The sequence below is a fragment of the Microcaecilia unicolor genome, chromosome 3 (genome assembly GCF_901765095.1).
Source record: "Microcaecilia unicolor chromosome 3, aMicUni1.1, whole genome shotgun sequence".
NCBI lineage: Eukaryota > Metazoa > Chordata > Amphibia > Gymnophiona > Siphonopidae > Microcaecilia > Microcaecilia unicolor.
The window spans coordinates 371,910,661-371,927,672 of record NC_044033.1 but is presented as its reverse complement, the minus strand read 5'-3'; the positions used below and the strand labels follow the sequence as shown (position 1 = coordinate 371,927,672).

The window sequence follows — 17,012 nt, the reverse complement described above, 5'->3', positions numbered from 1 at the left end:
CATTCCATGCTACCAATCCTGGGGTAAGCAGTGGCTTCCCCCATGTCCATCTCCATAACAGACTATGGACAGTTCCTCCAGGAACTTGTCCAAACCTTTTAAAACCCAGATACGCTAACCACTATTACCACAGCCTCTGGCAACAAGTTCCAGAGCTTAACTATTTGAGTGAAAAAATATTTCCTCTTATTTGTTTTAAAAGTATTTCCATGTAACTTCATTGAGTGTCCCCAGTGTTTGTACTGTTTGAAAGAGTGAAAAATCGATTTTATCTGTTCTACTCTACTCAGGATTTTGTAGACCTCAATCATATCCCCCTCAGCCATCTCATTTCCAAGCTGAAGAGCCCTAACCTCTTTAGCCATTCCTCACATGAGAACAGTTCCATTTCCTTTATCATTTTGGTCACGCTTCTTTGAAGCTTTTCTAATTCCACTATATCTTTTTTGAGATACAGCGACCAGAATTGAATGCAATACTCAAGGTGAGGTTGCAACATGGAGCGATACAAAGGCATTATAGTATTTTCAGTCTTATTCACCATCCTTTTCCTAATAATTCCTAGCATTTTATTTGCTTTTCTGGCTGCTGCCGCACTGGGCAAAACATTTCAGCTTATTGTCTACAATAACATCTTTTTCTTGAGTTCCAACTCTAAGGTGGACCCCAGCATCATGTAACTATGATTCGGATTATTCTTCCCAATGTGCGTCACTTTGCATTTGTCCACATTAAATTTCATTTGTCATTTGGAAACCCAGTCATCCAGTTTCCTAAGGTCTTTCTGCAATTTTTCATTCATCCTCCTCCAGTGAGCAAAATGGCCATTTAACCCTACCCGCTGATTTCTGTCTAATAACCACTAATCTGTCTGTAATTTCCTGGATCACCTCTGGAATGCTTTTTAAAAAAACAAATTGGCATTACATTGACCACCCTCCAATCTTCAGGTACTATGGATGATTTTAAAGACAGGTACAAATCAATAACAGCAGATCAGTAATCTCACGTTTGAGTTCTTTCAGTACCCTGGGTTGTATGCCATCTGGTCCAGGTGATTTATCACTCTTTAACTTGTCAAATTGGTTCAGTACATCTTCCTGGCTTATTTTTTTATTTTATTTTATTTATTTTATTTGTACCCCGCGCTTTCCCACTCATGGCAGGCTCAATGCGGCTTACATATTATATACAGGTACTTATTTGTACCTGGGGCAATGGAGGGTTAAGTGACTTGCCCAGAGTCACAAGGAGCTGCCTGTTCTGAGATTTCTTTCAGTTCTTGGAAACTTTAATATCTAAATTGTTTTAGAATTAATGCCTGTGGTTGTTGATATTTTTTTATGGTCATTTACCTGTTTGGGTTTTAATTAGATGGTTAACTCTCCAATGCGTCAGGAAGGGTACGATCTTGCTTTTATACCCAACAGTTGTTTTACATCATCTGGCCCTCAATTAAACATTGATGTCCCCATCTCATGGTCGCATCACTCGTTAATTACCGTTTTTGTTATGTTTTTATTGAGGGTTCCTGTTAAATATAAGGATGCAACTTCTAGATGTCAGAGTACTCACAATATTGATAAGTCCTTGTGATTGCACAAGGCTAAGGAAAGGATAACTAGAGATATTGTTAAAGAGTTGACTGACAGAATACAGTAATTAAGGAGCTTGTGACTGAGGCTATTAATATTCTGAAGAGACAGAGGGCTTCTGCTGCTCCTTGGTTCTTGCATGTTCTTGTAATTAGTAAGTGAGAAATGAGGAGGGCTGAGCAGCAGTGGCATAAAGATAGCTCAGGAGTCAATAAAGAGTTCTATAGGGTGTCCATGGAGGTATATAAGCTTATTTTATGGAAAATATACATTTGGCTTTGATTCAACCTCAGGAACTGTTTTCTACAGTGTACAGTTTACTGCATGAACCGGAACTTTAAGTCTGGTTGTGTCTGCACAATTTGAAGATGCCTTTGTGGCAAAAGTTAAAGTATCCTGTAGTTTAGAGTTTCCTACCCCATGTAGTTCTGTTTTAACTGAAAAAAAAAATCTAATCTAATCCATTTTTATTCTGCTTAAACAAATTAAGGCTCTAGGCAGATGACAATAAAAGAAAAGAAGCTGGGCTATAGTCTCAAGAAAATTATTATTCATACTAGGGTGCAAAAAAAGCCATAGAAATCATAAAAATCAATTTCCTAATAAATACTGTTGAAACAAATGAGCTTTCAAAAGACATCTGAAAGCAAATTAGCAACCAACTGCTCTACAAGTACAAGAAAGCCTATCCCATAAGTCAGATCCTCTGCCTACAGTCAATAGAGCGTGGTGGGAAAATGTTATTCCTTTTTCAACAGATGAAATGATATTCTTGTGAAGATCAATAACGTGACATACTCTACTCAACCCACTCCAACATGGATTGTGAACTTACTCAGAAAGTGTTTTTATGATTTTTGTGTAGTATTATTAATGTTTGATAGCAGGTAAATTTCCGGGGGCCTTGAAGTATGTCAGTATACATCTAGGTTTTTATTTTTTATTTTTTTATTAAATACTAATCAGGATGTTTCTGATCCCTGCAATTTTCACCCAATTTCCAATCTTTGTTTTTAGGTACAATTTTAGAGCAACAATTGAATTTAGCTGCTAATTTATAGAATAGCACATAGGCAAAATATTTGCATTTATTTATTGGGATTTATTTACCATCTTTTTGAAGGAATTCACTCAAGGTGGTGTATAGTAAACATAAATCAAACATAAGCAATAGACAATTACAGCAGTAAAAATATTCAAATAGCAATACAAAGTATGGCATAGAATGCTACTTACAATGTCAACACAATATGTAATAAAACATTTTAATAGACAGCATAGGGAATAAGCAAAGATGGAACATATAGAGGGGCATAATCGAAAGGGACGCCCAAGTTTTTCTGAGGACGTCCTCGCAGGACATCCCCGTGAAGGGGCGGGCAAACCCATATTATTGAAACAAGATGGATGTCCATCTTTCATTTAGATAATATAGTCAGGGACACCCAAATCTGGAAATTTAGGCCGACCTTAGAGATGGTCATCCTTAGACTTGGTCGTTTCTGATTTTCGGCGATAATGGAAACTGAGGACGCCCATCTTAGAAACAACCAAATCCAAGCTCTTTGGTCGTGGGGGAGCTAGCATTCGTAGTGTACTGGTCCCCCTCACATGCCAGGACACCAACCGGGCACCCTAGGGGGCACTCTAGTGGACTTCAGAAATTGCTCCCAAGTACATAGCTCCCTTACCGTGTGTGCTCAGCCCCCCAAAACCCACTACCCACAACTGTATACCACTACCATAACCCTTATGGGTGAAGGGGGGCACCTAGATGTGGGTACAGTGGGTTTCTGGTGGGTTTTGGAGGACTCAGATTTACCACCACAAGTGTAACAGGTGGGGGGGATGGGCCTGGGTCTGCCTGTCTGAAGTGTACTGCACCCACTAAAACTGCTCCAGGGACCTGCATACTGCTGTGATGGACCTGAGTATGACATTTGAGGCTGGCATAGAGGCTGGCAAAAAATATTTTTAAAGAATTTTTTTGAGGGTGGGGGGTTAGTGACCACGGGGGAGGTCATCCCCGATTCCCTCCGGTGGTCATCTGGTTAGTTCGGGCACCTTTTTGTGGCTTGGTTGTAACAAAAAAAGGACCAAGTAAAGTCGTCCAAGTGCTCGTCACGGACGCCCTTCTTTTTTCGATTATAGGTCGAGGATGCCCAAGTCCTACCTTTGCTACGCCTCCAACATGCCCCCGGGAACTTTGGTCATCCCAGCGTCGGAAAGCAATTGGAGACACCCAAAATTGGCTTTCGATTATGCCGATTTGGGTGACCCTGTGAGAAGGACGCCCATCTTCCGATTTGTGTCAAAAGATAGGCGTCCTTCTCTTTCAAAAGTAAGCCTGATAGGGGCCCATTTACTAAGCTGTGGTAGGGCAAACATTCAGGTAGCGTGCCCCAAATCGGCACTATGGTAGTTTTGAAGCTGGTGTGCGCTGTTTCCTGTGGTAGAAAATATTTTTCTATTTTCTACCGCGGGGACATTCCTGGCGGTAATCGGCAGCCTGGCCACATTGGTGCATGCTGCATGATTACCGCATGAGTAGTGCATGAGCCCTTACAGCTAGGTCAATGGGTAGTGGTAAGGGCTCAGGCAGTAACTAGCCACACACTACTTTTAATTTTAGTGAATGGCCATTTACTGCCCTATTGAAAAATGCCTTTTTTCCCAGCTGCAGTAAAAAAATGGCCCAGCAGGAGCCATAAACACGCACCCACACTACCACAGGCCACTTTTTACCGTGGCTTAGTAAAAGGACCCCATACATAGGTTAGAGAGAAAGAAGAGTTAGAAAATAAGGGGCCTAATTTAAAGAAAGTTGCATAAGAGGTCAGAGAGGTGATTAAATATTATCTCAGCTAGGCTAGGAGTGGATAAACATGTCCTGCTGCAGCATGTGTAGCCCATGTCACTCCTTGTGTGTGTATGTGAGACTAACATGTTAATTACTTTTTTTTTATTATTACTATTTATGCTTGTATGTTCTAGCATTCTGATTATTCACGTACATTCTTGGCACCTGAATGTTAGCATCTTTTTTATACAATTACCCCCCACCTTTTATGTCTATGAGAAATGTTTAGTACATCTGGTCCTGTCTGGCAATGGCAGAGTTCTGCAACTGTGGACAATGGATTAGTTTCAGTAAATGGAACCCAAATTTGGGCACAAAAAAAATGTTCACCAAGCGCTATTCTATAAATGGCACTCTGGACGCCATTTCTAGAATAGAATATAGCACTGAGATCTGCACCTAACTTTGGTTATGAGGATTTACACCAACTGAACACTGGTGTAAATCCTCGCTTGTAAATTAGGTTCTGATGCCGTGAATTTTATAATAATGTGCGTATCTTTGGTGAAAGCCACGACTCGCCCATGCCTCTCCTATGGCTACACCTCCTTTTTAGTTGCACACTAACCCCCTAATTCTAGAAAAAGCACTAATAATGTGCATGCAAATTTGGGTACGAATCTTAATTGCATAACAAGCTAATTAGTGCCAATAATTGGCTTTTTAACAAGCAAATATTACTAACATCCTATATAATAATTCTCACCACCAACGTTCTAATGTGTGACTGCCTGTGTCCGTGGCTCCTGGAGTTACTGAGCTAGGCTCCATAGCCAGGATGACGTCACTCACAGCTGATTCCCAGGCAGGGGGAGGAGTAGGGAAACACGCGTGTTTCCCTACTCCTCCTCCTGCCTGGGAATCAGCTGTCAGTGCGCCGCTTCCTGCCACTTCGGAGCAAGTGGCAGGGAGCGGTGCATCAATAAACTACATGCGCAGCACCGCATACCCCCCCCTCGGCGCATCACCCAAGCCCCCCCTGGAACATCAAACACCCCCTCCCCCCACCAGAAGCATATCAACACCCCCCCCCTCCGGGCACATCAACCCCCTCACCACCCGCAGCTGCCACTGGTAACGCTGTCCGGCCGCTGCTGCTTCTCCTGTTGAGAAGCAGCAGCCGCTACAAAAAGAAAAAAAAACATAAATGTTTTTAAACCCAGCCCAAATCATTCGCAAATCCCGAGTCTTAAAACACAGTCTCTGCAGCCGCTCCTCCTCTCGCCTCCATGTCACTGCCCCTGGAGTAAGACCCCGGAGGAGCGCAGCGACGTGAGAGGCGAGAGGAGGAGCGGCTGCAGAGACTGCGTTTTAAGACTTGGGCATTTGCGAATGATTTGGGCTGGGTTTAAAAACATTTATCGCTTTTTTTCTTTTTGTAGCGGCCGCTGCTGCTCAACAGGAGAACCAGCAGCAGCCGGACAGCGTTACCACTGGCAGCTGCGGGTGGCAAGGGGGGTTTGATGCGTCGGGGGGAAGGGGAGGGTTGCTGGACATGGGTAGCTGCAGGGGGGCAGGGGGAGAGGAGGGTCGCTGGACATGGATGGCTGGAGGGGGGGCAGGGGAGAGGGAGGTGGGAGGGGGTCCTGAGACCAGAGAGGTAGGGTGGGGAGGGGGCTCACACTCACTCACTCACTCACTCACACACTGTCTCTCACATACACTCTCTCTGACACACTCTATCTCTCTGTCACACACACACAGTCTCACACACACAGACACTCTGTCTCTCACACACTCTCACACACACAAACACACACACACTCTGTCTCTGTCTCTCTCTCATTCTCTCTCAGACACACACACTCCATTTCTCACACACACTCTCTCTCTCAAACATACACACTCCGAGGAAAACCTTGCTAGCGCCCGTTTCATTTGTGTCAGAAACGGGCCTTTTTAACTAGTTAACAATACATTTATATTCTCACATATACCTTTTGGTTCAATGCAGATAACACATTAAAGAAGACTGGACGTTTCCAGGAATAATAAGATGCAACTTAACAGAGATATTATATCCCTAAACTACATAATTTTGTACACAAGGAAAGAAAATTTAAACAGGACTTGCACAGGGAGCCAATGGAGCTTTACATAATAGCATGATACACTATCAAATTTTTTTTAAGAGAACATCAAATATAATGCTACATTCTATATAGTAAGAAGTTTCTTCAATATCTGTTTGAAAGCTCCCAACATTACAATAATCAAGCAAACTCAAAATTAAAGCCTGAACAAAAAGTTGAAAGTGATCTCGATCAAAATATTTCCAAATTCTACGCAAATTGCGCAACAGAAAGAAAGATCTCTGAGTGAGAGTGTTAATTTGTGTCTCTAATGATAACGTATTATCCAATCATACCCCCAAAATCTTAATGGATGAAGAAAACAGATACCGAGTCTTATTTATCATAATACTCGTTTCATCCATATCAGAACTAAGGCCGATTAACAAACTTAGGGCCCTGTTTACTAAGGTACGTTAGTGTTTTTAGCGTGCCTACACTTAGCACACATGCTAACCATGTAGGCACCTATAGGGATATTGTAGGCATGTACATGGTTCACGCGCATACACGGCTAATGCGAGTTAAAAATATTAACGCGCCTATAATGCTGCTTAATAAACAGGGCCCTTTGTTTTGTCTGAATTTAATTTGAGCTTGTTCTTTAGCATCCAATGTTCTATTTCATTTAAGATGTTTTGCAATAGCTCTAAGTGTGAAGCAACTGAAAAAGTAATGGGGACCATAACTGTAATATCATCAGCATAACTGAAAAGATAGACTTCCAACTTTTCTAAAACATATCCTAACGAATGCATGTAAACATTAAAAAGAACAGAAGATAACTGCAATCCCTGCAGAACCCCATATTGGTTGAGCCATTCAAATCTCATCTTTAAAAAACCTGAGAACCATTTATAGACATTGCCAGAAATTCCCAAACTGTCCAAAATATGCAAAAGAATATCATGAGCCACCAAATCAAATGCACTAGATAGGTTGAACTGTAGAACTGATGCCTTCTTGCCCTCAGCCAAAGTTTTACGACATTGTCTAAGAGCGAAGTGATAACAGTCTCGGTGCTAAAGTTTGACCTAAAGCCCGATTGGGAAGCATGCAGAAATAAGACCAAATATTAAGCTTACACAACAAAGGAATTGAGGCAACAGGCCTATAATTCTTTGTCAGTTGAATGGATTCCTTTATGTTCTTAATGATAGGAGTTATAATAATATTTCCCATATATGAAGAAAAAAATCCTGTTCTCTAAAGATGTTTGCATCTAATTAATCAAAAATACTTTAAGGGGCCCTTTTACGAAGGCGCACTGAAAAAAACGGCCTGTGGTAGTGTAGATGCGTGTTTTGGGCATGTGCAGAATCATTTTTCAGTGCACCTGTAAAAAAAATGCCTTTTTTTTTATTTTTGCCGAAAATGGACGTACGGCAAAATGAAAATTGCCACGCGTCCATTTTGGGTCTGAGACCTTACCACCAGCCATTGACCTAGTGGTAAAGTCTCATGCAGCAACCGGGCGGTAATGACCTATGCGTGTCAAATGCTACTTGGTGTGCGTCCAATACGCACATCCAAAAATAAAAAATTATTTTTCGGATGCGCATATTGGACGTGCACCAAAAATGAAATGACTGCAAGAGCCACGTGATAGCCGGGCAGTAACTCCATTCGGGCATGCGTTGGGCACACGAAGATGCTTGTGTGGCTTAGTAAAAGGGCCCCTAAATTTACCAGATGCTGTTTGCATAACATAAGGTGGACAGGAATCTAAACTGCAATAGGAAGTGGCATATTTGTTAAATACGGTATTCATTAAAGGCCAAGAAATATTGGAAAAATCTTTCCAGATTGTCTACTGGAAATTTAAAGAATAATTTAGTCTAAAGGATTTCATTCAAGGTTGGTCTGATTAAAAAGACTTCTAACAATATTAGTGATTTTAGAACTAAAATAAATTGCTAATTGAATAGCTGATGGTTTATCATCAGGCGGAGGTATAAATTTATCTGTGTTAGTAAGATGGGAAAGAACCTTAAAGAGCAGTTTAGTATCCGTTGATTTCCTATTTATTAATGTTGAATAATAATTCTCTCTTTTTAAATTTTAAGGCGCGCTTATATTCCTTACTAGCGAGTTTCCATTTCTCCTTATTAACCATGGATGGATGTTTACGCCATCCTCTTTCCAATGATCTACATTTTCGCTTCAAGGCCAGTAATTCTGAGTCAAACCATCTATCGAAAGATTGGAGTAATTTCTCTTTGGTTCTTAAAGGTGCTAACTCATCTAAAATTTCTTGACTAATTCGTAACCAATCTTTAGCTAAATCTAATGATTCTGAGAGAACCTCATTTTCATTAAAAGGGGGCCAAAATGCAGTACAATCTATAGTCTCCCTAGAAGCAAAAGATGTTTTATTCACTCTCCTTTCCTTGTTTAACTGTTTCCAATTAACAGAAAACTGATGAAGAAAATGATATGATCATGGAATTTTCATCCATTGGCCCTCTAAGAAATAGATGTTACCAGCATCATGACTGGATGAAGCAATTAGATCTAACTGATGACCCTTTGTACCTCTAGAGTTAAATTAAAACACTTTGGGCCCTGTTTACTAAAATATATTACTGTTTCTAGCATGCCTACACTTAGCGCATGCGCTAACCATGTAGGCGCTATAGGGATATTATAGGCACATACATGGTTATTGCGCGTTAAAAATGTTAACGCACCTATAACACTGCTTAGTAAAAAGGGCCCTTTATCATTTAAAGCATTAAGGTAAGAAAAAAATAGGTAATATTTTCACGTTTTCTAAATGTAAATTTACATCACCAATTAATAAGTTATAATTAGAGTGCAGGGAATTCCGAAAAATAAAATTATTGAAATGATCTTGAATTTTGATCCATTTACCAGGTGCAATATCAAATATTATACAAGTGAAGGAATCAACCAAGGAGTCATCCTTCACTTGATAAGCTGCAATTTCAAAGTCTGATGAAATACAAGAATCCAATAATTTTATCTTTATGAAATCTTTATAAATTAGAGCAGTACCACCACCCCTTTTATTTTCTCTACGAGTAATCTTAATATTATATCCCGGCGGACAAATTTCCTCTATTAAAGGATCCTTTTCAGATAATAGCCAAGTCTCTGTCAACATAAAGCATCTTAATTGATGTTCTGTGATGAAATCCTTAATTATAAGCGATTTATTGCCAACTGATCTTACATTGGTATATGCACAAGGAATGGGTAAACAGGAGTGATTTATATCTGAATGCTCAACATGCTTTAATGCAGATAATACCTTTCATCTAGTATTGAAATTTCCCTTATTATGATGTAATGAACAGCACCCTGTTTGTATTTCAATGTTATGCATTAAAGTGTTCAGAACAATCTATCAAGTACCAATGATTAGTAAAATATTGACCGATATAAGAATGAGATTATTATGTCGGTCCTGCATTGAGTTGCTGAAACCCTTGCCCTCCTGATAGAATCAACCACAGTACTATCCAAAAATACCAATCCATGTTTGTCATTTAAAAAAATAAAATCAATATAAAACCTGAGAAATCTTGGCAAAAAAAATAGCAATAATTGCTGACCAGGTCTGCACAAAGTGCTGGGTGGCGGGTTGCTGCTAGGCACTGTGGTTTTAAAGTTCCCGCAGCGTCCAACACTGAAGTCTGTAGCTGGAGCTGGCTCCCACGCCCAATCCTAGCTGACAACAAAGTAGAGTGGGTGGAGCATGCTCCCACGGCGGTACTGAGATAGTACACAGATTAATGTCCCAGGGAAGATGACACATAGGGCAGCAATTCAGCGCTCTCCAATGGCAAGACCAGCGGAGCTACATCTAAATTTTATGCGTGAGTCAGAAAAGGGGGTGTGGAAATGGGAGGGTCATGGGGCGGATTGGGGGCATGATTTTTATTTACATGTGTAATTATAGAATAAGGAGATTCTGCTCCTAAATATAGATGTGGGCATTTGCATCACGTTTTTGTTGGTGCACCTCCTCGCATCTACTTTACGGAACTCGCTTCCACAACACCTCCACTTGGAGAAATCTTTTCCATGCATCCTTAAAGACCTAACCTTTTCAGCTGGCATTTGACAACTAGTAGCCTATCATCTAGGTCCTGCGACGGGTGAGATGGCCTTTGAGCAAATAATAGATGGGAACTGACCACATATCATATTTTGAAGACTGCAGCGAACGGTGTATGGCTGGTTTTCTTCTGTCTGAGGGCCCTCTGGTTTGGTTTTTCTATCTTGTCAATTTGTGGACTTCTTTTTTTTCATTATGATTATTTTATAGATTGAAAACCGTCTTGATTTGTTGCTATTAGAGGTGGTATATTAAGCAAAACAAACAATAAACAAAATGATAAATGGCTGCTCCTAAATGTAGGGGCGATCCCTGGGCTTAAGCGCTATTCTATAAACCACACCTAACTTTAGGGGGTTTATAGAAAACCGCTATGCGCTTTTTTCAGCGCCATTTATAGACCCCTCCTAAAAGATCTGCTTGCACATCTTTATGGACTAGCGCTTAAGAAGATGCATGCGCAAATCTAATTGTTGCCAATTAATGCCAATATTTGATTGTTACCACCCAATTATTTTCGCTAATTGACTTGCACTGCTAATTAAACAAGAGAACATGGACATGATCAAAGAATGTTCTGGGATCATTAATCCCCCTGTATTATATCTAGTCCTGTTGATGGTCGAAACCTCCCTTTCTGTTTTGTGTTTTTTTTTTTAACTACGCTTTTTTTTCCATTGGCTTACTGACACCTCCCCTTTAGGCCACTCTGAGTAAGGTATTATACAATACTGCTATATTTCCTAACATGTAATTAAACAGGAACCCACTATTCAAAAACCACACAGTATAATGTTCCTAAACTGCCAGGCAGCGAGGAGTCTCGACCGCTGCAGAGAGAGAATATATTATAAATTATACCCAGGGACGTATCAGCATGCATTCAGCATCTTTACCACACACTACAAGGAGCCGCAAAGAAACCAAAGCAGTGAGCTGGATTCTCACCGAAGCAACAGACAGAAATCCTCAAGCAGTACACTGTCTGTTTTGATTAGTATGTTTTTAGTTCCAGAAGACGAAGAAAAGCTAAAAATGAGCAGTGGCCTTAGGTAGCTTTCTAGAATTGCCATCTAATGTGCTAAGCTGAGTTCTCACTGGCATTTGATTAACACAGTGCCTCTTTCATTAGCAGATCTGAGGCTGCCAGCGTGGAGGCACTTAATTGGGATCTTTAGGTTTGTCTTTCATTCTCATGAAATTGGAATTGATTTTATGGTAAGCAGCAGAGAGTGGCTTCCAGCATATGTCCTCAGAGGCTTCCATGGGAAGAGGCACGTGGAGTGTTTGTTCTCCATGATAATAGCAAACACATGTTTCCTAGTGATGTTGGAATCAATCTGACAACTCCAGTTGGAAACGTTTTTTTGGGGCGTTCCAAACTATTACTATATTTATCAAATGATGGGCTGCTAGCTCTAAGTCTCTTCCAAGTCATAAGCACTGCTGCAAGCTTCACAACCTTTGCCAATATTATTATTCGCTCGGGGAGTGACTGCTTAAATGCAGCTAATTCAAAGTACAGTTTCAGTTGGGGTTTTTATTATCCTGCTGTTCCAATGCCTTGGGGCAGCCCGAGGATTCAATCACATATAGCAAATACGGGGGGCCCTTTTACAAAGGTGTGGTAGGCTCTATGCATGTGCAGCATGCACCAAAATGAGACCACCACCAGGCTAGCGTGTCCTCTGGTGGTAATTTTGGATTTGGTGTGCGCCCATAACGCCGGGACAAATCTTTTTTTTTTTTTATTTCCTACCGCACGTGGCGTTTCTGGCATTAATCAGCAGTGGGAGCATGCCGACCTGTCACCGTGCATGTAGCACATGAGCCCTTACCGCTAGATGAATGAGTGGCATTAAGGGCTCAGGCCTTAAATAGGTGCGCTGGTTTCAATTTTACCGCAGACCCTTTTCCCGGCCCATTGAAAAAAAAAGCCCTTTTTCCCAGATGCAGTAAAAACTGGCCCGGCGCACGCCAACACCATGCACCCACACTACCGCGGTTCACTTTTTGCTGTGGCTTTGTAAAAGGACCCCACAGTTACCCTTGCTTCTACCTCTGCGACTTCCTTGATTCACTGAAACATTTCATCCTACAAATATTTGCATGTTCCAAGCTGCTCTTGCATCTTGCTTTCATTTCAATGATCACATATGCATCCTATCCATTCAGAACCAAAATCTTATTAAAACGGGTAGAAATGGAAAAGTCCATCAGGGGACAGATATGAGCAACATGGCCTAGGAAGATAGGGTTTTCTTATTAGCGTAACAAAGGCAGCTGCTCTTTTTGTTAAGTGGGAGAAGCATTACTTTGGTGGCAAAAGTTGCTGGTTCAGATTCTGAGATCCCTTCTCCCCCACCCCTGGCAGCATGATCTCTGTGATGCTGCAGAGCAGAGAATCCATTGAAATGTAATATATAATTGCTGAAAAACTCCCAAGGCATGTTTAGCTCTGATATTTTATGTATATGAAGCTCTGCAAGAGCTCAGGCATAGTTTTCTTTATTATACGAAAATAAAAAACAATTCTCTGTTTCCAAAGCTGGAAACGTTTTCCTGGTTTGTATAGGGAGATAAAAGAAATCCTTATCAGACATATTTGGAAGTGGAATGCTTGCAGATGACAGTTACCTGGAACCATACCTGCTATGTTATAGAGAATCTCTCATACACAACTCAGACATGATATGCAAGCCAATCCATGCCTATACATATAAGAGTGTCAAAATATATTATGCATTCAATTTTAAATACCATGCACATTCAGTCCTGGTCACAGTTTAATTTAGTGTCCAATGTTCCCATAATAAGCCATATGGGAACAGATTGATGGGAACATTGGACACTAAAGGGTTAAAATCCATAATCAATAATATAAGAGAATTCCTGTTCCACTAGGGTTCCAGATATCTGTGACACGGGGTGCAAGTTCATTCCATACCCACTACTTCAACGGTGACGTTCACAAAACTGAAGGAGCGAAACATGCATGGTGACTGATCTCCCTCGCAATAATGGCACCATGCAACTTCTCTGCAACCATTTATCTGCTTCAACTGCAAGAAGCCACAATGTCATGACACAGAAAAAAAGGAATCTGATTTTTGCAATATCCTTCCCCACGTTTTCCTTATTTGGATATCCTATGTACTCCTCCATCTTATACTTCATATATTTATAGTATTCATCACCTCCCTCATACACTTAGATCCAGTTTTTCCACCTTCCCACATAACTTATTGTTCATATCTTCCCTGTACCTACTAACAAAGGGTAGTGATCCTAAAAAGATAAGCTAGTCTATGGAGAAATGAAAAACCAATGCTTTACTTCATAAAAATGGAGGGAAAAGGGGCCTCAGTTAGTGCCGCAGCCAAAACAATGCTCTAAATGAACGTTTCAAATGATCGACTATAAACGGCTGTTCGATCATAGGCTGTCCTAAAAATATCTCCACTATCAAACTGACCTGTAAAGTGGCATATATTTTTCTTTCTGCATACTTCTTATTACTTTTTCAATTTTCAATTTCCAATTTTTTTTGCCAATAGAAATTTTATAACATGTCCACATAGATCAAAATAGCTTGTCAAATTAACCTTAACATCATTGCTGGGTGGGAGTACAGGAAACGTCTCTTCTTTCCTAGACTCAATACAATGAGCGAGCATGAGAGTGATTAAGGGTTTTTTCATGTCTCCATAGACTAGCTTGTCTTTTTAGGATCACTACCCTTTGTTATTAAGTGAAAACTATTAGTTTGTGATCCTTTTCTTCACTGTTCTCTGAGATATTCCTCGTACCTACCCCATACCTTCTCATCACCTCCGCTATCCTCTCATTCCTCACCCTATATTCTCCTCCACCCTCCATATCTTCCTCGTCCTGCTGCAGCTTTTTTTTCCCCCTTCTCCCCCATTTAGAAAGAACTTGATGCACTTACTTCCTCTCACCAGGCAGAGATCACAGCTGAAAAGCACCAGTACTGCCGAGTTCAGGTACATTGGGAAATAGGCCATCTCCTCTGTTACAAAAGTTCTCTGCCACACGTTTCCCTTGATTGTCCCAGAGAAGCAAACACTCATTGGTTTGAAAATAAAACAGGGCCGGGTCTGAAGTGGAATTGCACGCTCTTCTTAACGCCATAGACCAGTCCTGCTTGGCTGCCTTTCCCTCTGATGCAGCTTAAAAGTTTCCAGCCATACTCCTGCAGAAGAGGAGCCCTCCAGAAGCAATCCGCTGTCTCTTCTGTTAAGGAATGTTCACTGGAATCACAGCACTTCTTGGAATAATCCAGAAGCTTGTGCCTCTGAGCACAAGAAAAGTCCGATCTTCCAGATTAAAGCTGTGATTTCGGAGTCTCATGAGCTGAGCAGTGAGCACAGTTACTAGATAGATTAAAAAAAGAAAGAAAGGTTAGTGTTATGAGTGCCAGAGAAGCACGCAGCTCCCCTGCATATATCATTAACAGTATTAATCCCCTCAGTATTAATGCTGCACAATCTTAGGATGTCCACTGACTAAGGAGCCCTTTTACTAAAAACCGCGCTAAAAATGGGCTTAGCATGTCGTTACATGGGTCTTTCCCATGCACAAACCCCCAGATTCTATATATGGCGCCTCGATTTCCGTGCAGAAATCAAAGCGTATTCTATAACAATACACATAACTTAATTGGTTAACTAGCTAATCAGTGCTGTTAATTGGATGGTAACAAGCAATTAACAGCAGTAATTGGCATTAATTAAAGTTTACATGCACAACTCTCTAACCCCCCTGTTTAATAAGCCATGCTAGTGGCTGCCATATGCCGACACAGCCGTTCACTTTGAATGGGCTGTGTCGGCACTGATGCGCAGCTTAGTAAACCGGGGGGGGGGGGGGGGGTCAGCGTATTCTAGAATGTGGTGCACCTAAATTCTAAGTCACATAGTTGAAAAGGGGGGTGGGTGTGGGGGTTTCTACAATCTATGTACGTTATTATAGAATACACCCGCTCTCCCCTGCATTCTATATAGCGTGCCTAGAGATCTGCAACGAAATCAGCATGGATTCTATAACAATGTGCGTAACTTATCAAGCCGAACAAGCTAATGAGCGCTGATAACAGCATTTAACAAGCAATAATGAGCACTAATTGGCACTGGTAAGAATTTAGGTGCACAAGTCACTAAGCATATTCTGTAATGATGTGAAATGAACTTCTAATGCATGCAGGCAAAAAGGGACATGGTTATGAGTGGGGAAATGGGCATTTTGTAGGCATTCCAAAATGTATGTGCCTAGTTATAGAATATGGCCCAGTGTACCTAAAACTATGTGCTGAGATTTACGCCACATTTTCATTGCTGTAAATGGATACATGTAGATTTAGGTGCTGAAATATCAACTAAGGATATTCTATATAATTGGTGCCTAAATCTAGGCTCCGATTTTAGAATACGCTTAGTCAACACCGATTTCAGCACTGATTTTTTTTAGGTGCCATATATAGAATCCCCCTCTGTTTCTAATTTAGGCATTGGGATTTATGCCAAGTAAAACGTGGCCTAAATAGACGCGACCAAATTTGATCACGTGGCGAGCCACTCAGTGTATTCTGTATACCGTGTGGAACTTTAAGCCTATTCTATAAAATTTAGGTGTACTTTAGAGAATATGCTTAGGTGTCATTTTTTTCCACACAGATTTTTCAGGCGCCATACATACAATCTCTATATAGCATGGCCGTCAAAAAGGGCTTTTTCCTATTTCTTTTATTTCTGGCAATGCGCTAATGTTAGCATTAGCATGTGCCACTAAAAAAAAAATTACAATGGGACAGGGGCGTAGCCAGACTTCGGCGAGAGGGGGATCCAGAGCCCGAGGTGAGGGGGCACATTTTAGCCCCCTGGGTGCTGCTGACCCCCCCCCCCATTGCCGACCTCCCTCCGCTGCTGCCACCACCACCAACAACTTTGACCCCCCCCCATGCCGACGACCCTCTCGTCTCCCCCTCCTGCCGCCAACCTGCCGTCACCATCGCCTACCTTTGCTGGCGGGGGATCCCAACCCCTGCCAGCAGAGGTCCTCTTCTTCTGGCGCAAGGCTTCATTCTGTTTCTGAATCTGACTAAACAGAACAAAGCCTTGCGCTGGAAGAAGAGGACCTCGCCAGCAAAGGTAGGTGACAGCGATGGCGGGTTGGCGGCAGGAGGGGGGTTGAGAGGGTCATCCGCTGGGGGGTACAGCGCCAAATCTATGGGGACCCAGGCTCCCGTGGCCCCACGTAGCTACGCCACTGCCATAGGAGCACTTACTGCCTCCTATTTAGAAGGCGGAGCAAAGAGCTCTTGCTTTATGTTGTGCTAACCAGTTAGTGCAGTGGTAATGTCGGCGCACTAGCTGATTAACATA

The 17,012-nt window shown here is 41.5% G+C and overlaps 1 protein-coding gene across 1 annotated transcript in view; it reads right to left on the bottom strand.

Annotated features, from left to right (window-relative positions):
* The window catches only part of FNDC4 (fibronectin type III domain containing 4), an 80,879-nt gene extending 66,243 nt beyond the window's left edge, over positions 1–14,636 (bottom strand). The window contains exon 1 of the mRNA XM_030195533.1: positions 14,561–14,636. Within this exon, the coding sequence (XP_030051393.1) occupies positions 14,561–14,636 (76 nt within the window). The remainder of the gene's footprint in view (positions 1–14,560) is intronic.
* Positions 14,637–17,012: the final 2,376 nt, after the last annotated feature.